This window comes from Dendropsophus ebraccatus, chromosome 4 (genome assembly GCF_027789765.1).
Source record: "Dendropsophus ebraccatus isolate aDenEbr1 chromosome 4, aDenEbr1.pat, whole genome shotgun sequence".
NCBI lineage: Eukaryota > Metazoa > Chordata > Amphibia > Anura > Hylidae > Dendropsophus > Dendropsophus ebraccatus.
In genome coordinates, this window is record NC_091457.1 from 57,450,651 (window position 1) to 57,472,998 (window position 22,348).

General features: G+C 41.5%; 1 protein-coding gene across 1 annotated transcript in view; it reads right to left on the reverse strand.

Annotated features, from left to right (window-relative positions):
* The window catches only part of NECAB2 (N-terminal EF-hand calcium binding protein 2), a 143,937-nt gene that overhangs the window by 52,478 nt on the left and 69,111 nt on the right, over positions 1-22,348 (reverse strand). Inside the window, exon 4 of the mRNA XM_069968421.1 lies at positions 1,218-1,243. Within this exon, the coding sequence (XP_069824522.1) occupies positions 1,218-1,243 (26 nt within the window). The remainder of the gene's footprint in view (positions 1-1,217; positions 1,244-22,348) is intronic.

Consider the following 22,348-nt stretch of genomic DNA (forward strand, 5'->3'; position numbering starts at 1 on the left):
CATTGCAGCATCTGTTGTAGTTTACACACTTGTTACAGTTTAATAGATATGTCCAACCTCCTGTATAAAAAAGATCAATAATCTTGTAAATACATTGCATTACTTATCCTGTGCTGATAACAGTTTACAGCATGTATTATATTGCAGAGCAGCATTTACAGTTCTGTAGGCTTCAGACATGACGTCTCCCGGCAGTCTGTGCTCGTGCATTATCACTTCACAGATTGCATTGGTGATTTTTATTCTGGACAAGCGCATTTTTGTACCATAATCTGACAGTGTAGTCTAGATTACTGCATTACTGTATATAAACTCTTACTAATCTGTTGCCTTGTGTTTACTTATATTTCTTATGTGTCCAGTGTGAACCAGTAAAATTCTTAGGATACAGCCCATCAGTACAAGAATTAGTAACTGATCCTTGACGAAGTAATGCCATATATTGTATGTTGCTAAACTTTTTGCAGACTGTGTGCATATAAACCTCTTAAAAGGCACTCCGATAGTGGATTTTAAAGTTATTGACACCTTATGAAGTGATAGAGATGTCAATATAGATGAGCCCGAGCTGCAGTCCCTTGTATAAGAAGTGGATAAGATCACTACTGTGCAGGGAAAACTTGGAAGAGGATACTGCAGAAACCAGTGATGTGCCTGTAGCTAAAGGTTCATGTGTTGTCTATGAGGAGAGCTCTGGCATTGGCTTATCTCACCCACAACAAAAGGGTTGGGCAGTTGAAGTCGGGAGGATGCCATACTATTTAGAGAATTACAGAAACTGAGACTTGTCTAAAGTGTATGGGCACCTGAGTTGAACAGCGTTTTGCATATACACACGTCTATGGAAAATTTGTAGATCACATCTGCAAAGTGACAAGGTACAGAGGGGGAACAAGATGGCACTGAGGTGTTCAGCCACAGCCATTTGTTTAGCGGTAGCTACAAAGATATTTTTTTATTTCTTGTAGATGAGATTCTCCAGTTGCTCACTTATTTAGTTATTACCTTCTTTCTTCGGAAAAGTGATTATCGTGTATTCCTGTCATTACAGTTCACAGGAATTTTTATCCAGAACACTGAAGAATAGCTAATCAATTATTATTATTTTTTTACATTCTGAGAGGCAAGTAACTCAAGGATTTATATTTTCATGATTTTTTTTTCCCTATTGATGAGAATATGGTCTATCATGGTCCTAAGATAGGACAGGGTCTTACCACAGAGCTCTCTAGTATCCACATTACTGCAGCACAAGGGAAGTAAGGAAGAAAAGAGCAGAGTTAGTAACAGGAAAGCAGCTGATTGTTCATACAATGACAGTCACCATCATTACTTTATATGCATCTTAAAAGCATGGAGGGTGCTTTATTCCCTGCCTGTCAAGGCTAAACCATCATTTATATATTGAATGAGAGGGGTTATAGCACCAATAAATAATGTTTGCCATTTACATGCTATTAAAAATTATACAATGAAGAATTATGACAATGCAGCCTGGTGCTCAAACTACAAAGCAATGTGCATGTCCCCCCATGAGTGCTGAAAAGCACACATACTCGGCCACTGTCTATACAGCCAGACCTCCTCTGTACAGTCCACCACAGCCAACAGAAATAGCTTACTGCACTGCTTGGACGTATGGCTGAGAAGATACCTTCTACAGGTGTAGTAAAAAGGGGCTATAGTTTCAGCTGCCAGAGGGGTAAGGAGACTGTTTGGGAGATTATTCACGCAGCAGAGATTACCATAGCAGGAGAACCAAAGAGCGCAAGAAGAAAAAAAGTATTCTCATACAGAAATATTGTTAGATTATACATGACAGTCCGAGAATCTCATCCATTTCTACGATATTTAGCATATTTTAAGTGAAAAACACTAAAAATTCCACCTATCAACAGCAATTTAGAACTTCTAAATGAAAACTATTAATACAATGTTATTAATTTAATATTTGTCTGTCCTTAGAAAATGAAGCAGAATATTGCTATGCACTTCCTCTTGTCCTGGTTGTTTTCCTCCCACAGTACCATGAATGTGTAGCTACTAGTAAATGTACTGTATATATCATTTATCTATGATGACAGCCTGTCTAGCGCCATCACACTTCCCTTAGAGCTGCCTATAGGCATAGGCGTAATGTGAGGAAAAGTGAATCTGATCCTGATTACTACCATGTGCGTAACATGCGTATTTTAGATGTTAATTATTAGTTCACAATTAACATTAACTGTAAATCACACTTTAAGAGAGTTGAAGGTTCTTCATATATTTATAGCAGTTAAGAAATAAAAAAAACAAACCATTATATATAGCTGATTTGCTATAGCATGATGAAAAGTAAGTTTCAGCAATGATTACTAGAAAAATCCCCCCCCCAAAAAAAATTGTTCCGTCGCTGTGCCATAACTAAGAGTAATAATGAGCAGAGATTTAGAATCCTAAATGCCAAAACAACCTTTCAGAGGTTGCATATATGCATACTTTACTGATTCTACCATATAATAAACATGTACTAAAACCTAAACAGTTATTCTATTTGTTCCCCCCTAAACTAATAATCCCTGCTTCCCAACACTAAAATGGTCATTTTTCCAGTGACATTAAACATTAAAAAATCATTTTAGCCAACCAATGACAGACTGTGAACCTGGGGGGGGGGGGGGGGGGGGGGTGTGGAAGACAAGACAAGGCTGGCATGATGGCAATTGTAGTTTTGCAAAAGCTGATGGGCAGCAAGTTTGACACCTGTGGTATAAATCAGTGCTTCTCAATTCCAGTCCTCAGGCCTCACCAACAGGTCATGTTTTCCTTAGTATTTCACAGGTGATATAATTATAGTCAGGTGTCATCACAAGGGATCTTTGTATGGGAAATCCTCAAAACATGACCTGTTGGTGAGGCCTGAGGACTGGAATTGAGAAGCACTGGTATAAAGTGTATTGTTGGTTAAATGTTTGTTTATCCGACAAATGTTTTTCCCATACATAGAGAAATGATCATGCTCTGGCGGCAGCTTATCCCTGAAAACAAACAGGCTGGGCAGTTAAAATCCAACATCCTTGTCTCCCTTTCCTTCATCTGCCAGGGGAAAGTGAGATGGTTCCCCGATTCGGCCGATTATCACTCCGTGGAATAGAGAGAACGATCAGCCGATGATCCTGTCATCGGCTGCTTGTTCATTTTAGGTTCAAACCTTAAATCCCTATTCCACGGAACGATTAGCGTCTGTATTCAGGCCAATAATCGTCCCATGGAATAAAGGGGAACGATCAGCCAACATTGTTCATGTCGGCTGATCGTTGCGTCGCTTGTGTTTTTCAAACATGTTGAAAACAAGCGACTGGGATAACAGCAATCTGCTGCCGTCGCTCCGGGGAACAGAAGCGGCAGCAGCAGCTGCCACTATCCTCTAGCAGCCCCCCCCCCAGCTCTCCGTGCCCCCCCTGTACTTACCCACTCGCTGCAGACACGTGGCTCGTTTGCTCCTCTGCATTGTCCTGTGGAATAGGGGCTTAAAATCATCGGTCGCCACCCGCACATCGCTACGTGGAATAGCGGTGCGCGGCAGGCGACCGACAAGTTAAAAACATCATACTTTACCTATCCAGGCTGCAGGTCTTCTGCGCTCCTTCTCCTAGTCACTGGCCGTGGCGGTCCCGGATGCTCTGAAGCTGCTGCTCTGCACGGGACCGGGAGAAGAAGCGCAGAAGACCTGCAGCCTAGATAGGTTAAGTATGATGTTTAAACAAGGGCTGCAAGGACATCGGTAATGATGTCCCTGCAGCCCTCGCTAAACGATTGTCGGGCCGTGGAATAGGCCCAGTAAACGAGCGCCGATCTAGCAGATCGGCGCTCGTTTACATTGTTGGGCGGGCCCGTGGAATAGGATCCTAACTGGGCTGCTTATTTTAGTTCCTGATCATTTCTTATTGACCAATTTAAAATGACACTAGAAACCAATTAAATGTTAATGTTAGAAGGTCTGTTAGGAAAGGCCCTCTGGCCCCTTGGTTCATTGTAATGTTCCCAGGCACCTGTATTATCCTGCAGTTTCAGTATCAATTGCCACGCTGTTTCTAAAGGGAAATCAGCAGAATTAGGAAAGCAGCTCTAGATGTGAATTTGAGAAAATAAACTTTTTTATTCAAACTATGTGAAAGCAAGTACCGCTAAGTTACGCAGGGTATGAAGTCAATTAAAAAAAAGAACTCTATAAGAACTAGTAACCTAACTTACATGGCATATTATGTAGATTTAAACAGTGGAAATGTTGTTAACACTTGAGATATTCTTTATACGTCAGGCCCCTCAGGCTGCCTAATGTAACAGACTCCGCGAGGAAAGTCTGTAGAATGACTTGTCAGCCTGGCGCCTTGACAGCATATGGAAGAAAAGCCTGTCTGTAGAGTATGTTACAGAAACAATTACAACGAGTGCAAAGCAGGGATTGAAAAGATAATTAGATTTCTACCTAGAGACCTCAATTATAGTAGAAACAAAGTAGTATTACCTGTGCCCATTTACCTGTCCTCTGGCACATCTAATTACTCTAAATCAGCTGAAGAGACAAGCAATGCTAAGGAAACAATAGAGTGTATTCATATCATATAGAAAGGCTTTATAACACAGCCGGGCCAACTTATGGGGAAGAAACGGTTAATTTGCTCAACCTGCACTAAACTTCAGATCCTAGAAAATACGCCTTGTCTGACAACACTGCCTGGAAATTAAATTAAAATCTCTGATGCGGAGGGATGTTAATTACTTCCCAAATGAGAATAGAGAGAGGGGCGCCGCATGCAAGACTGGATGATTTACAACATGACAGTCAACTAATGCTATTGTACAATGGTAGTATATGTTACCAGATATGCTGGGAGTTGTAGTCTATAAACACTTCAAAATATATTCTCTTATATGGGACCGTTTCATTACTTTTTCCAAATATAACATGAAGAATAACGGAAGAGTATAGAGTAAAATTATATGTATTTATCCCATTGATTTATCGGACACAGTAACCATGGATGTAATGTGTATAGAATGGCCATCTTTGCTCTAACTAGTTAGTTTGTAGAAATTTCTATGCTGCTGGATATTTTATTACTTGGGAACTCAATTGAAAGTGTCTATTGGATGGTTTATAACCTTAGACATGTACATGTGGGGTGTTTAGTTTCTCTACCGGACCACATTAAACTGGTCTGCGCTTGCTCAAAGCTAAAGGGGGAAGGGAAGTTTCTTTCTAGAAAGTTCAAGAAGGGCTGTAAAGAAAGGGGAACATTTACGAAGTCTGCGTCCTGGGTGTACACCAGGGAGAAGGCGCAGATTCACCCCTTCTCCCTGGCGTATGACTGTTGTATCCCTCGCTTGCCCGACGGGCGGGCATGGGAGGAGGGGCAAGGGGCGGAGGTGTGTTCTCAGGTGTAAAACATGATACAAAGCTACACCTGCTGTAAGCAGATGTTGATCTGCTGCACAGAGCCTGTGCCAGGCGCAGGACCGGCCAGGTTTACTAAGAGGCATATGCTTCCTAGAGATTTGACTAGGAGAAGGGGGGTGGGGCTTTATTTAAGACTGGGGTACTCATATACGGGTCTACATAAATGTCCCCCAAAATCTTTAAAACCCAGGTGTATGAAGTTCAAGAGGGTCTTTTGGAACTTAGTTCTTGTGTAACATACAGTAGGTGCTCTCCAACTACTATCCATTCAATGGATGGCCTCCCCCAGGACAGCTGTTATCTGTATTCTTACCTAAGTGTATCTTGTTCTTGTTTACTTCTTTGTATCTCTTGCTTTGTCTTTGTATTTGAATAAATAAAGAAATTAAACACTCCTGATTTTTTTTTTTTTACTTAAAGGGATATTTCCATTTCATATAATGATGGTATATTGCCTCATTATTTCCCCTGGACAGATTTTGATGGCCTTATGCATGGCCCCATTTATGTAACTGGCACTGGCTTCTATTCTGCGCAAACATGGCTGGGTAATCAGCAGCGTTGCTGTACAGGAAATAGGGGGGTGCAGGTCTAAATTAGCACCGTGGCCCCTTCAATTTCAGGGTGGGACAACAACTAAGTAACAAAATAGATATATATCTATATCGTGCACCCTACACTACCATTCAGTCCTGTAAAACTGGTACTTAGCCTTGGGGAAAACACCAGGTTATGAGAAACCTGTGGGGAAGTACAGGCAAGTGCTCAAATGCACTCCACCATGGTAACATTGTGCATTACACAGTGCCCAACTAAATCAATGCCCTGTCTGTGTGACGCAGGAATGGACATGTCTAAGTACATTTGCCAAGACAGAGATTAGAGATGAGCTAATAGTGCTTTGTTACAATTCATACAAAGCTGCCCACTCTGGTTTTTATTCCCTATGTCTGGGCGCTCCGTGGAGAAGGTGGAGACAGCCCAAAGATCGCCTGGAGACAAGGATACAAAAAATCTTTAAGTTAAGGGGCTTTCCAGATATCAAAGCACTTTCAGAGTAGCATCAGCACTGGACTCTGGGTGAACAGTGGGTGATTTCTTCATTTTAAATCCTGTTCTCTGGATTTAAAGGGACAGTGGGGCTGCTGCAGTCACATTCACTATTGAATTCCTCTGCAAATTTTTTTAATGGAACAGGATTGCTAAATTTAGACTGCCACCTATTTATATGTAAATTGATAGATATTGCAGTTACTTTATCAGAGTGTTTTGCTTCCTAAGACATACCCCAATTAACAGCACAAGTATCAGTTATGTAGCCATCATATATTCCCATCTACAGTATATATCTATTATATTATGGTCCATAAATAATAGAGTCCCACATATCTTTTCTTTTCTCTGCTGACTCTAAAAATGACTTTGCTGTACTAGCTAAGTTTAATCTGTATGCAAATAAAGGAATATCAAAGCACCAGGATAATTTCACCCTCCACATCCTAGAATCTATGCTATGGAAGAAGAGATAAATTATGAGAGCTGCAGTACTGTGCAAAAGTCAATGACCACACTTTTGTTTTAGTGGATTTCTAGTCAAAAAGAAATCCAGCTAAAACATCAAATCAGTATGTAATATAATTTTCGAGTACCCTCCTGCCACTTCATCACTTCCATCCTTTCAACCAAACTAATGGGTTACATCTGTGTGCTTTCACGGGCATATTTGGCACATTTTTGGTAAGGGGTCTAACACACATTAAAAATGTGGGGCTAGTCATGGGTTTTTTGGGTCCCAGTCCATCAAATTTTTGGTGGACACAGTTTTCTTTATTTCCCTATGTATTTAGGTGTTTGGGTAGTTGTAATAAGGAGTGGAACTCAAGCATGCTGAAGACCGATCATTTAGCGTTTGAATACTGGTGGCTGAAGAAGTTGAATGTAGTCCTAGAGAGTCCAGCAAAACAAGTATACAGCCCATGGCCTATGGCTGTATCCATGGTTTCCAGGCAGCCTTAGGGATGCATCCAACATCTTTAGCCACCGGTAGGGTCTTATTACATCGCCCTGTGTAATTCCAGGCAGCGATCGAAAAATGGTTTGTGTGTCATTGATCATTGATTTAGATCTGACCCTAAAATCATCATTAATTGTTTGCTGTAATTCCACATTTGTTCGCTGTAGTCCCGCATTTGTTCACTAATCATTCAATGTAAGTCCACATCATTCATTGTTTTGCTGGGATCAGATGGAGTAAATGATCGTAGTAATGATCATAACTAACAACTATTCTTCGGTGTGATATTGTTAACGATTTCAGGTTAACGATAAACAATCTAGTTTGTGATCATTTATCGTTAAAAATCACTTTGTCTAATAGGACCAGTATTCAGATGCCAAATAATTGGAGTCAAGCATACCTGAGTTCTGCTCGAGCATTAGATGGAACTACTGTCTGTGATGCAGCTGTAGATATCATGAGGCCGACCAAAAACATTCACATTGAAATTTATTCTTCCTTTCACAAAGCATTACTCCCTGTCCTCTCCCTGGGGCGAATCAGCTGATAAAGATTTAAGTGTCACTGTCGGTTCTTTTTTTTTTTTTTTTTTTTCAGAAATCAATATTACAGGTGATTGTAAGAAACTTTTTAATTGGGTTTATTAGCCGAAAAATGCATTTTTATCACAAAAAGCAGTTTGAAGCTCTCCCCCCTGTCTTCATCATTGTGTATGGAGAGGGGAGGGGTGGAGGGAGATGAGGCACCAAAACAGGACAACAAAGAGTTAATTTACAGCTACATCACTGGATATCTCCTCTGACAGTCAGCACTGACCTCTCTGACCTCTGAATACACCTTTAATGTAGCTCATGCTGTGTAATCCTTTGTTGTCTGCTCTCTGCTGCCGACTCATCCCCCTCCTTCCTCCTCCCCCCTCTATAGAACAGACAGGGTTGTGTCTGATGCAAAAAGTCACAATTTCCTGATATTTTGCAGTGAATGGAAAAGAAGAGGGGGGAGGGGCTGGGAAAAGCCTTCTTGAATACAGATAATGGCATATTTGCCTAATAAACCCAATTACAAAGTTTCTTAAAATCGCAAAAATTGCATTTTTCTTGTACAAATTAAATTCCAATATATTGTTTATTATATATCTATTTCTGGGATGATTGTGATCTGAATGCGATCACAAAAATAGAAGTGCTACTAATATGTTCCCAAAAGACACACAAAATAGAGCTTAGAAGAAAGTACAGGCATCATCAAACATAAATGCTTGTTCAAAAGACGAATGATTTAAAAAAGTTTCACTGTATTGAAACCATGATTAAAAAATGAAAAGCTGCACAAAGTGAAAAACATCTGGTGATCTATAAGTTTTTTTTTATTTCATTTATCTTTTAAATATGCACTTTTGTTTGATGTTCTTTTATCTTCTGCTTTGCATTTTTAATATAAAGTCATTCACTTGCACAAAGAAAGAATAAAAGGAATTAAATAAAACACGTTTCTATAAATGGAAAAAAATCCCTTAAAATAGAGAGAAAGGAGGTGCCTTATACAGCTATTATCATTAATATTTAGGTTACATAACTTGTCTCACCTAGAAACACTATAAGGCTATGTTCCCACACAGTATTCTTGCTCAGTATTTTGCTCAGTATTTTCCAATCAAAACCAGGAGTGGATTTAAAACACAGAAAGGCTATGTTCACACACTGCTGAAATTGAGTAGATGGCACCATTTAATGGCAAATGATGTCCGTTAAAGCTGACTTTAAAAAAAAAAAAAAAATAACGGCAATTATTTGCCAATAAATGGCGGCCATCCACTAAATTTCAACAGTGCATGAACACTTTCTGTGTTTTCAATCCACTTGTGGTTTTGGTTGCAAAATACTGACCAAAATACTGTGTGAGAACATAGCCAAAGGCAGGGGCGGATTAACTTTACCATAGGCCCCGGGCTGTTCACCAAGCCTGGCCCCCCCCACCCCACTGTAACTATGGAAGCACTAGCCTTGCGTTCATAGTAAAGGACAGATAATGTCATGATGTCCTGATTTGTGCAAAATTGCCATAAAAAAAAACTGATTTTTGCAAATCATGGCGGAAGTATAGCCAGGAGACAGTACACCACTGAAAGTATAAGTTTTTTTGGGTGGTCATGGGCCCCCCAGGAGCTCAGGGCCCCGGGCTGCCGCCCGAAACGCCCCTATTATAATCCACTACTGGCCAAAGGGTATTTTCACATGTGGAGTATAACCTGTAGGTAAAGAAACAATCAATAGCAAGACAATAATCCACAGCTCACCACTTTGTAGCAGTTTACATCATGGCACACTTCTCATACAACGAAGCTGCTGATGACCACAACACAATGAATTTGCCATCCAGAGCCCAGACTTATCACTGAATGTGCTCAACATCCCAGACTGAAAATTAATAGCTGTGTGTAAAATGTGCAATAAACCTGCTGGATGTGCTTGTTAAAATTCCATGGCCTAGATCGACTATAGAAAATGTTCCAACATTCTGGTACAATATGTGCCAAAAACTCCATGCACCCATTTATTATGAGTATAAGGGTATATGCACACAGAGTAATTCTGTTGGAAAACCCAGAGCGGAATCCGCCACTCGTATATGCCCCGGCGAATTCCACTGTCCATCCGAAGAATTGATGTGTCAATTCTTTGGGCGGACAGCGGAACCTGCTGGAGCATATGATGGCGCCTATGGGACAGACGGAGAGAAAAGCGGAAACGCGCACTGATGAATAGCGGATTCCGCACAGAGTTTTCTGACAGAATTGCTCCGTGTGCATATACGCTTAGCCACAACTAAATCTCTCCCTGTGTGCGTAAAGAGAGGGACCTCTCGATCAAGCCCAGTGAGGCAGGAAGCAGCAGCAGAGAGTGGCCTCCTTGACTTTATAACAAGTTCCCACCTCCTCTTCAAAAGTATGATTATTCTATGCCAGCAGAATTTTAGAGTAAATCACGGAATCTTCAAGTAGTTCAGGTTCCTTAGAAGGCTTGAGAAGTTTAACCCCTTAAGGTGAAAGCCAATTTTCGTTTTTGCACTTTTGCTTTTTCCACTTTATGTTTCCACTATATATTTTTGTGAAACCAATTGTACTTTGCAATGACAGACTTTATTTTCCCATAAAATATGCTGCGAAACCGGGAAAAAAATCATTTGCGCTGTAAGGGTATGTGCACACTGAGGAAAAGGCGAGGAATTCAGCTTGAAATTCAGCTCCAAATTCAGCTTGAAATTCCTCCCGTAAAATATGTACAGAGCAAAGTCCCATTGTGTTCAATGGGTTTTCTGCTCTGTTGTTCACACTGCAGAATTTCCGAGCAGAATTTTCTGCTGTAGATCTGCTAGAGGAATCCTATAAAAGTCAATGGGGGGCTTAAATTCTGCTTGAATTCTGCCTGAAAACTTTCTGCTTCAATTCCTCGACAATTCCTCAGTGTGCACATACCCTCAAATTGAAAAACAATGGAATTTGTTTGGATTCCGGGGAGTTTTGCATTTACGCCGTTCGCCCTAGTGTAAAACTGACTTCTTAAGCATATTACTCAAGTTGTTACGATTACAACGATATGTTACATGTTTAACTTTTATTTTATCTGATGGCTTTTAAAAAATTTGAACCATTGTTAACAAATATACAGTATGTTCCTTAAAATTGCTCCATTCCCAGGCTTATAGCGCTTTTATCCTTTGGTCTATGGGGCTGTATGAGGTGTCATTTTTTGCGCCATGATGTGTTCTTTCTATCGGTACCTTGTTTGCACATATGCGACTTTTTGATCACTTTTTATTAAATTTTTTTCTGGATTTGATGCGACCAAAAATGCGCAATTTTGCACTTTGTAAATTTTTTTGCGCTTATGCCGTTTACCGTGCGAGATCAGAAATGTGATTAATAGTTCGGGCGATTACGTGCGCGGCGATACCAAATATGTTTATTTATTTGTTTATTAATTTATATTTATAAAATGGGAAAAGGGGGGTGATTTAGACTTTTATTAGGGGAGGGGATTTTTTTATTAATAAAAACACTTTTTTTTTACTGTAACTAGAAGTACCCCTGGGGGACTTGTATATACACAGCACTGATCTCTCATAAAGATCAATGCTGTGTATATACACAGCAAAGATCCATTAGATCTGTGATCCATTGCACTGGCCTGCTGCAGGCCACAGCAATCTATTGCCGAGTTGGGATCAGCGTCATTGCGACGCTGAGGCCCGGCACGTGCTGAAGAATGGATCTCCCCCCTGCGATCGCATCGCGGGGGGGGGGGGGGGGGGGGAGATCTGTCCGACTAGACACCAGGGACGTGAGGTCTGAAGCACTTCAATGCAGCTGTCAGGTTTGACAGCTGCATTGAAGTGCTTAATTAGCCGGCGTGGCAACGGGACCCGTGCCGGCTAATAGAGGTGCTTCCCGGCTGCAGATATCACGGGTACGTCATGGGTCGCTAAGGGGTTAAAGCACAAGCACATAAGAGACACACACAGAACATAAGGATTTTGTAACAAATTAAAATGTTTCTGAGGATGTACCACCAGGTACATCCTATTTAATCTGACCAAGGGATAGAACGGCGCAGTCACGGGGAAGATGGTGCCCGTGTACGGCACCGTTCCATACACGGGTACTGGGCCGGAGCTGAAGTACAGGAGGCAGGCCGGCCCGCCCCTGGTGGGGGGAATCCCCTGCCCCTCTATGACGCGACTCCATTGATTCTAATGGAGCCGCGTCATAGAGGGGAGGGAATTCCCTCCCACTGGGGTCGGGTCGGCCCACCTCCTGTGCTTCACATGAATATGTGTTATGGACACAGAACAAGCATATGATTGTGCTGATGACTTAAACAGTGTATACAGAGGGCTTAGGATGTGAGCCCGCTCTATACATGGCACCACCTGGCTGCTGGTAATAGCCAACACGGAGCGATCCTCCATGCTAACTATTAACCATGTAGCTGCCACTGTCAAAACTGACAGCAGCATTAAATTGGTCTAAGTTCCATGGTGGTCCAGTGGCTCTGATCGACTCCCCGCAGTAAGACTGCATTCTCAGTCTCAGAGGCTCCCTATGGATCCCTATGACCAATCATGGTATTGCTCATAGAAGTCATCGAGGTGGACTACAAAAAAAGTAAAAAAAAATAAAAAAAAAAAATCGCCCTTTATATGACCTGAACTACTAAAATATCACATTCCTAATCTCGTCCAGTAAGCAGTGTAAGCGCAAAAACCCGCCAAAGTGTAAAATTGCTGATTTTTGGTCCCATCATATCCCAGAAAAAAAAACAAATAAAAATAGATCATAAAGTAACAATTTATACACTGCCTATTGTTGTAATCGTGTTTTCCTGGCAGCCCTAGGGCAGCAGCCATCTTCTCCAGCTGGAGGGAGTGAAACGCTGACCATTCGGGTTAAAATAAGGTTGCCGAACCCAAACAGCCATGAAAACTGCGCTAACAGTGCTAAGCTGGGGGAATCCTATATAGTTTCTACAAATGATCAGAGTTCCCTTTAAACAGAATAAGTCCCTAACCACCCTGCTTAGTAGCTACAAAGGCTGAGAAGGAAGACTGTTCTTGGCTGACACAATTTCCTGCTGGCAGGGTCAAATCCTATCTGTAATACACATCTAAATCAGATTTTTATTCAGCTCCACATAACAGATGAAATTATGTGGCATCTCCATATGGGGAATTCTCGCCTATAATATCTGATACAGAATAGTGTGTTCTAACTTTTACAGCATTATGTCCGCGCAGAAAAATGTTCTAGGGTCAGTGTGCAGACCATATTGTGCCTATTGTAGATTAGAATACTATGCGGAAATGAACGCTCATGTGAATTAGCTCTTACAGACAACTGTAAATCATCTTTTCTGAAAATAGATGCGCAGAAGATTGAACAGACTTCCCAGGAGTGAAATCCTTCCTGTGAGTATATAGGACATCTACGCGGATAAAAGTTAATGGGATTCTGAGTGAAGAGCCCTCCATAAGGAGCAGATAATAGGTTCCTGGCTGTAAGCGCAGGAACTGGGAAGATAACAGCACGACTCTGGCCGTTAATTTGCATCGCCACCACAGTGCATCCTTCTACTTGAGAGGTCACCAAATACAATTTAATTCCAGATTCCAAACACTTAAGCCATCCAAAACTTCGTAGATGCTGTTGAGACCTTGTTCAAAAGTTATTGCCTGATAATATCACAGACTTTTTCTGCCTATTGCTTCACTTTAGCAACATGAGGCCGTTCTTTGGGAAAAAGCCATGTAGGGTGGCGGCATGGAGAGGAGGAGAATATCCCTGATTCATTATTCATTCATTAGCATCAGTCCAGAACTGATGGGTTACTTATATTAGTGCTAATTTATAAAAACCATCATAGTATGGAGAAAGCAGGTGTCGCACAAATACTTAGGCCTCGTGCCCACGGGACTATTACAGCTCTGTCCAAGCTTTGAGTTTTTCACAACCTACAACATAGCAGCTTATGGGGTCACATTGACCCTCTGTAAGCCTCTGAGCTCATATAAAGGTTTTTACTTATCAGCTTTCATATAAATCTGACAGAAAAAAAATGCAGCAATACAACAACTTTAATACTGCTCATAGGCTCCACGTTAATAAATCATATACTACTACATGTAGTATGTCCTTCAGTATATCCTTACAGAAAAAAGTAATTGACAGGACAGAAACAAATCACAAAATTCTGCACTTTTTTGTGATGCAATTTTTTTTTTTTTTTAAATCGCCCCCCTTTTAAGATTTAGAACATTTTCATATATTTTTAACAGTAAACAGTCAAATCAATGTCTTATTTTTACAGGACATGCATACCCTTCATTTGACCATATAACAAGGCAAAAAAAAAAAAGTTGTGTGATAAAATAGGAGAGTACACAATTTGGTAAAATGACTTGATAATTTTATTCTGTGGATCAGTATGGTTCCAATGTTTCCAAGATTATATAGTTTTTGTTCTGTTACACAGGTAATTTTTTGCTTTGCATCACTAGGCTCTGATCTATATCACCTTTTCCTTCTACATCTACAGAGCTGTGTACTGTGCCCATTTTTTTCCTACAATGTCCCTTTATTTTCAAAAGTCCTATAGAGTGTGAATTGAGCGGTGGCCAAGAATGTGTCCTGCTGTTCTATTCACTCGGGAGGGCAAGTGGCCTCCATTCTTTTGATCTAAAGGGTTTCTACCAGTTGGACCTTTACTGATAATATACAAATCATCTTTTCTGTGGATAAGTCACAAGTTTTAATTTTGGGATAATCCCTTTAAAGGAGAAGTCCGGCCAAAATTTATTTTTTATATGTTATTACTTACGAAAAGTTATACAATTTTCTAATGTACATTAATTATGGGAAATGCTCATATACTGCTATTTCCCTTAATTTAGTGTATCAGGAAGTGTTAGAATTCTCTCAGATCCAGTGACGTCACGACGAATGGTGTAATTCCTATGGAGTGTCCAGCAGGGGGCGCTCTACATATAGAAGTCAATGAGTACCATTGACTTCTATATATAGTGTGCCCCTGCTGGACACTCCATAGGAATTACAATGGATCTGTGTATGTAATGTAATGTAATGTTATGTACAGTACTTTGCAATTGAATACATTCATGGAATACTTTGGGGAGCAAGTTGCTCCCCAAAGTATCCCATAAATTTATTCAATAAATACATTTGCAGGGCACCGAGCAGGGAGGGACAGAAGTGCCATCTACCTCCCCCCTCCCTGCTCGGTGCTGGGCACATATACAAAGTACTACTCCCCCATTATCTGCAGAAGCCGGGAGGAGGAGGTTGGACCAGCGGAGGGGGCATGAAGAGCGGCCCCTGTGTGAGCGGCAGCGGAGCGGCACTAGTGTGGGCGGCGCGGGCAGCGATAGATAGCACAGGTACTACTCCCCCATTATCTGCAGATAATGGGGGAGTAGTACTTTGTATATGTGCCCAGCACCGAGCAGGGAGGGGGGAGGTAGATGGCACTTCTCTCCCTCCCTGCTCGGTGCCCTGCAAATGTATTTATTGAATACATTTATGGGATACTTTGCAACTTGCTCCCCAAAGTATTCCATGAAGGTATTCAATCGCAAAGTACTGTACATAACATTACATTACATACACAGATCCATTGTAATTCCTATGGAGTGTCCAGCTGGTACTCATTGACTTCTATATATAGAGCGCCCCCTGCTGGACACTCCATAGGAATTACACCATTCGTCGTAACGTCACTGGATCTGAGAGAATTCTAACACTTCCTGATACACTAAATTAAGGGAAATAGCAGTATATGAGCATTTCCCATAATTAATGTACATTAGAAAATTGTATAACTTTTCATAAGTAATAACATATAAAAAATAAATTTTGGCCGGACTTTAATTCCATGCAAATTTTGTCCACTACATGGGAATATATTGTATGTATGTAGTGTGATGTATTGTACTTTAGACTGCCAAGAACCTTTCTTCTCTGACAACTTCATTGCATAGTAGTTTATTAAGGGCCAATAGGATAATCACAAATCTAATATAATATATGCAACAGCATGCAAAGGAGGATTAACTCCTTTGAAAGAATCGGGACAATGAAATAGTGTGTTTGGTAGGATCCACCCTACTGGTTTACAGGCCCTACTCTACAACTAAACACAAAAAGGACACATAATGACTATAGGTAAACATTTGTGTTACTAGTACTGTAAACTCTGCTAAATATGTTTCCTTTTTATATCGACTTTTGTGAATTTCTGTACCACTGTTATATTGCAAATATACTGCCAAAGGCTTCACTGCACAAGGCAGGAGAACTCACGGGAACTGATTCCTTGAATTTAATTTGCTTTGTTTATTTTGGGTGGATACAGAAGGGCTGTTTTTAGCGCTTCGGGTTATTAAATGTCTCATATGGATTCATTCTGCACCGTTTCTATGGTAACCAATATATCGACATATCTGAACTGAAACCTCACAAGGCAGATATCTAGAAAGTTGTTGGGACTATACTTGGTATCTACCCTGGAACTACAGAAGACTTATGAGTATTTTGAGCATTTAAAAATGTTAACCATCTAAAATGTAGGATTTTAAGTCTGACTGGGCTTAAAGCACATTTGTTTTCTTTGCTCTTCTCTAAGAGTATAACCAAGCATTTAAAATGACAATGTGTTTTTTTTTTTTTTTTTTTTTTTTTAATATATATATTTTAGTTTTTTTTTTTACCCTGGCTACTGGCTGGAATCCTCCCCATTCATCTATCATCTAAAAAAACTGCATAGTTAATAAACAGCAGATCAAAGGCCAACATGTAATAAAGAATTGCAGCTACAAAGCTTGTAATCAATTAGAAAAATAGATTTTACTGTAAGTGAAAATAGTTAATTATCTCGGACATTGCTTTGCAGGGATCGTCTATTGACAGCTGTTGCAGAATTTGCAGCTCATCAATTTAACGACATCAAATAACAGAGGATAGCACCACCGCCTGAATCACTCAGTGAGATTAAATAGCACTCCCATGTGGACAGTATCAATGTGTATGGGACCAGCTATTAGTAAGCGTGGATAACAGACAGATCATAGAAATCAGGTCACTTTCCTCCTGCTTAGCCTGCAATCCTATTTTTAACCTGAATGCAGCAGATTTTAGATATGGGTATTTTGCAAGCAAGTTTCTTCAACCCAGGGATTCCATGCCAATGGATTTCAGAATAGGAAACAAATCATAGCATGGCCACTGCCAAAAGACACTTCCACACTGCAATGGACATCATACAGTATATTTAGTTTTCTATAATCCAAGTTCTACCAGTGACACTACCGTGGAGCTGACATAAGCCAAACAGGGCATTCCCTCCATCTACATGGTGGTCGAACAGTGGACTGAATTTCACAAAGTCCATTAACTGTTTGCTCTGCTGACATCTACACAGAGGTAAGAACACTGCCCAGATTTAATAAAATGGTCTAATTCTTGGAATAGACAGTCTAAGAATGTTCCAGATTGGCTCTAGTGATTTAACAAATATGTTATATTCTAAGACTTCTATTCTTTCTGCTGCACAGTGCTAAACCTTAAAATGTACATGAATACTGTGCATGTCAAAAGTTCTGATCATTCAGGGTCTCACTCCTGAGACCCCCGCTAATCAGGAGAACAAGCAGGGAGCAACACATATTAGCACGCTTTTATTCTCTACTGCCAATCATCTCTATAAAGTGACCCTATAGACTTATAATAAAGTTTATAATGGAGACTTAGGGGCCGATTCGGCTGATTATCGCTCGGTGGAATAGAGAAAACGATCAGCCGATGATTGTGTCATCGGCTGATCGTTTGTTTAGGCCCAAACCTAAAATCATAGGTCACCCACCGCGCATCGCTTCGTGGAATAGCGCTGCGCGGCGGGCGACGACCATTTGAGAAGCAGCATACATTACCTAGAAGGGCTTCTCCTCCACTCCGTCTTCCTCCCCGGGTCCCGCGGCGCAGCATCAGCTTTGGTGCGGCCTGACTGAGCTGTCAGACCGCTCAGCCAATCACTGGCCGGGACCGCCGTGGTCAGTGATTGGCTGAGTGGTCTGAAAGCTCAGTCAGGCCGCTCCGGAGTTAATGCTGCGGACCCTGGGAGGAAGACAGAGCGGAGGAGAAACCCTGCTAGGTAATGTATGCTGCAAGGGCTGCAAGGACATGGGTAACGATGTCCCTGCAACCCTCGCTAACGATTGTCAGGCCGTGGAATAGGCCCAGTAAACGAGCGCCGATCTAGCAGATCAGCGCTCGTTTACATAGTTGATCGGACCCTGCTTGGCCCATGGAATAGGACCCTTAGGGTATGTTTACACTAAGCAAATGGGGAGGAATCCCACCTGCCTCAGTGTGCCATAGCCTGTCTACGAGAGGGCTCGCGCACCTCCGCTCCCTGCGCAAAGAATTGACATGAGTTTCGCCACGGAATTTACCCTTATAATGGAAGCCCAGAAGTGAAATGCGCTACAGGTCTCCTGGCTTGCTCTCCTCAACAGTGAAACTCCGACTGATCAACATTTTTGACGTCAAGATTTGTTATTGACAGTGCTCATTTAAAGCAAATATACCACTTAAACCTATATATTTTTTCATAAGTTTTTTTTTATAAGTTTTTCATGACCTAATGCATGCCATGCCAGCGCACAGATTCCAATTGTGCACTCCTTTTTTAAAGCGACTCTGTACCCACAATCTGACCCCCCCACACACCAAACCGCTTGTACCTTCGTATAGCTGCTTTTAATCCAAGATCTGTCCTGCAATCTGTTTGGCAGGTGATGCAGTAATTGTCCTTAAAAAAAAATACTTTTAAACTTAAAGCCCTGTGCCAAATGGGAGTATCTGTGCCCTAACTTTGCACCACCCCTCCCGTCCCTCCTCCCCAACCTCTTCATCATTAGGAATGCTGCAGGCAGATTGCCTACTATTCCCCACTTGGGCAGCCCGGCACATGGACTGGATCGTTAAGGACCTGTGCAATGTTCAGCATGGAGAAAATGTTTCAGTGGCATTCCTAAAGATGAAGAGGGTGGGGAGGAGGGACAGAGGGGTGGTGCAAAGTTAGGGCACAGATACTCCCATTTGGCACAGGGCTGCAAGTTTAAAAGTTGTTTTTTAGGACCATAAATGCATCACCTGCCGAACGGACCCCAGGACAGATCTTGGATTAAAAGCAGCTATCCGAAGGTACAAGTGGTTTGGGGAAGGGGGGGGGGTCAGATTGTGGGTACAGTCTCGCTTTAATCCACTGCCTGGTTCCTCAGATTTTGCCATGTTCTATGTAAATGAGATCTGTTTGTGCACTTGGGGCCAGCCCAGCAACCTTGGTACACCAATATCTCTTCCCCGGTGACAAAGCTTATAGGCAGTGTGAGATCCCGAACAAAGTCAGGCCAGACATGATACAGAAGGCAGGACTAAGTCAATACAGATAATATGTGTCACCTGGTGAGGAGATATCAGTGCACTGGGGGTACTGGGCAGACCACTAGTGCACCAACAGGTCTTTTGCTTACTGACATCAAGCCCCTTTCACCAAGCTCATTCCCATTGTTTTGGACATGATAGAGAAACAAGCAAGAAGTGTCTAAACACATGACATAAATAAATAAATATATATATATATGTGTGTGTAAGACAGTTTATTAAAACAAATTACACCACAATTCTGGTGCATTTGCAATAGAAAAGCTGCCTCCCTTATGCCCCCTTGTGTGTCAATTTATCAATTCATCTAAGGTTATAGGATGTTTGAATAGCGTTATTCATTGGTGTGGCCTGATGGCTAACACACATTCGAACCAGAGCAAGGCGGAGGAGAGAACAGCCGCATGATCAGGGTATGGAGAAGCCCTGACTGTAAGTATCTGTAGTTGCTTAAACTGTTATGATATGTTCACACAATGTATGTTTTGTATTACTCACAGCTGTTGTTGCACTGCACTCTGAGTGAATACCGGACGGAGCGTATACACTTAGAATCCGCTCTGGCCGAGATCCCTTGCGGCTGCAGCAAAAACTGACGTGTCAGTTTTGTGCATCCGCTATTCATTGGATAGCGGCCGCACAGACATGTCAGTTCACACAATGAAGAGTGTGGCTCCGGCATTGTGTACAATGTAAATTGGGATGTGGACGCACACAGATGCGCCCGCATCTGAATTCAACAGAAATGAAGATCATCTGGCCGATACTGCAGTACATGCCAGGATGATCTTCACTAACACTGGCCATTCTGTGACAAGGCTGGGTCACAGAACGGCTGCTGTTATACGATGTGTGAACCTTGCCTTATGGTGACATTAGGGCATTTTAAAAAGGGAATGTAGAAATTTCTTTCCAAAATAAAGGACTGAAAACATTTGGTCACAGAAGACCTCCGGATTGCTTGTGCAAGGGCTTTTAATAGCTGGAGCTAAAGGCAAATAGTTATCCTACAACTGCCACAGATTGTCCCAGATACAACATCAAAACACCAGTTTGTGTCCTGATGGGATTACACACTCAATGGTTGAGGGTCAGCTTTGATGAGATTATAACTTTAGGCCTTATTTACATCATCGCTTTCCATTGTTCCACATAGCCATTAGAACAGGAAAAAAATTACACTATGATGCATGCCAGATACCGGACACCAAAAATTTACACTACAAAACAATGTTAATGACTAGAAATGAGCCAACCTCAAGCATGCTCAGGATCTAAATGCTCGAATCTGAACGTTCTGCATTTGATTATGGGTGGCTTAAGAAGCTGAATGCAGCCCTAAGACTGCCTGGAAACCATGAATATAGCCATAGGCTACATCCATGTTCTCCAGGACTCCCTAGGCTGCACTTCAGTATTTACCGCTAGTCAAGTGCTGCACACTCGGGTTTGGATGGACCTGGGCATGCTCAAAGTTTGCTCAGCTCTAACCTCGAACTGCAATCCCATCTGTGATAATAATAATAAGACCACTGACAAGAGATATATAGAAAACAGGACATGACAGACCATTGTGAGACTCATTGGGGAACCTGCGAGATTTCTGGACTGTTTCTAAATAAAAATAATAAGGAAAATAAAAAATAAATAATGACCATTTATTAAATATTTATACCATTAAAATTTGAAACATAAACTTCTATATAGCTATCACTTACAATTCTCTTGCCAACGACGGGCCTAGAATACTTAAAAAAAAAAACCAGTTTATTTTAATCCTTATTGCAGTGGGTTAAGAGCTTTTTACATAAGGTGATTATTGGAGGAAAAGGCTGACTACTGCCCTATGTAAAAGACCCTGTGATCAGCTGGCGAATGGGCAAACACTCAATCCTCAGCCATTCCCAGCTGACTGCTGGTATCATATAACCCTAAAAATCACTGTCTGCAGTACCCTACGTAAACAGAGGCAATAGGGCGAATTAACAATCCAATGAGATCCTTTGTGTGGCCTTACATTTCTATTAACTTTAAATCCACTACTAGCTTTATATTTAGAAAATTAAAATTTTAAGGCTGCGCACATTACAGTCACAGCATGTGGCCAAAAACATGTCCGCAATAGCCATGTGATGTTGCCAATCATTCCGGGCTGTTAGTGACCACATGGGGGAGTGGTTTTGGCCACACGCAGTAAAAGCAATGTTGGAAGGTGGTCTAATGAGTGTTGGTCAATATGACCAGTGCTCATATATGACAGCTGTCTGTCTGTCTAAAAGAAGCCCTAGGCTGTTCTTACACACAGCGGTAATAGCTTGTGGCTGCTGCACACGTTACTTATTGCGGCCGGCTCCAGGAGTTACAGCTTAAATCAGCATGAAGTGCAGGTGCTGGTCACGATTATCTGGCTAACTGAAGCACTAGGGGCTACCTATTACCACCGCATGTACGAGAAGCCTTAAGCAACATCCATCACAGAAGGCAAAAGAGGCAAAAGGCAAAATGGAAAGAGAAGATCTTACACAAAGTAGGACCAGGAAAGGAAGGCTGGCTGATGAATGAGTAGTCTTGCATATACAGTATCCTCGCTAGGGCATAAATAGTGCAGCACCTGGTAGAGCTCAGGAAAGTATAGTCTTACCAGTGGTACAGGACATGGCAGAGCTAGAGAAAAAAATGGTCTAATCCATAGGAGATCTCGAGGTGGTGATGTTAGGGTGATATTACATGGGACGATTTTTCAGCGATTAACAATAAACGATCTCAAACGATCACCTTGACAAAGGATCTTAAATCATTCAACCTATTAAAGAGGACGATGATCGTTACTTATGGTTGTTCTTGCGCTCGTCCTTCTCTGGCTGATAGACCAGGG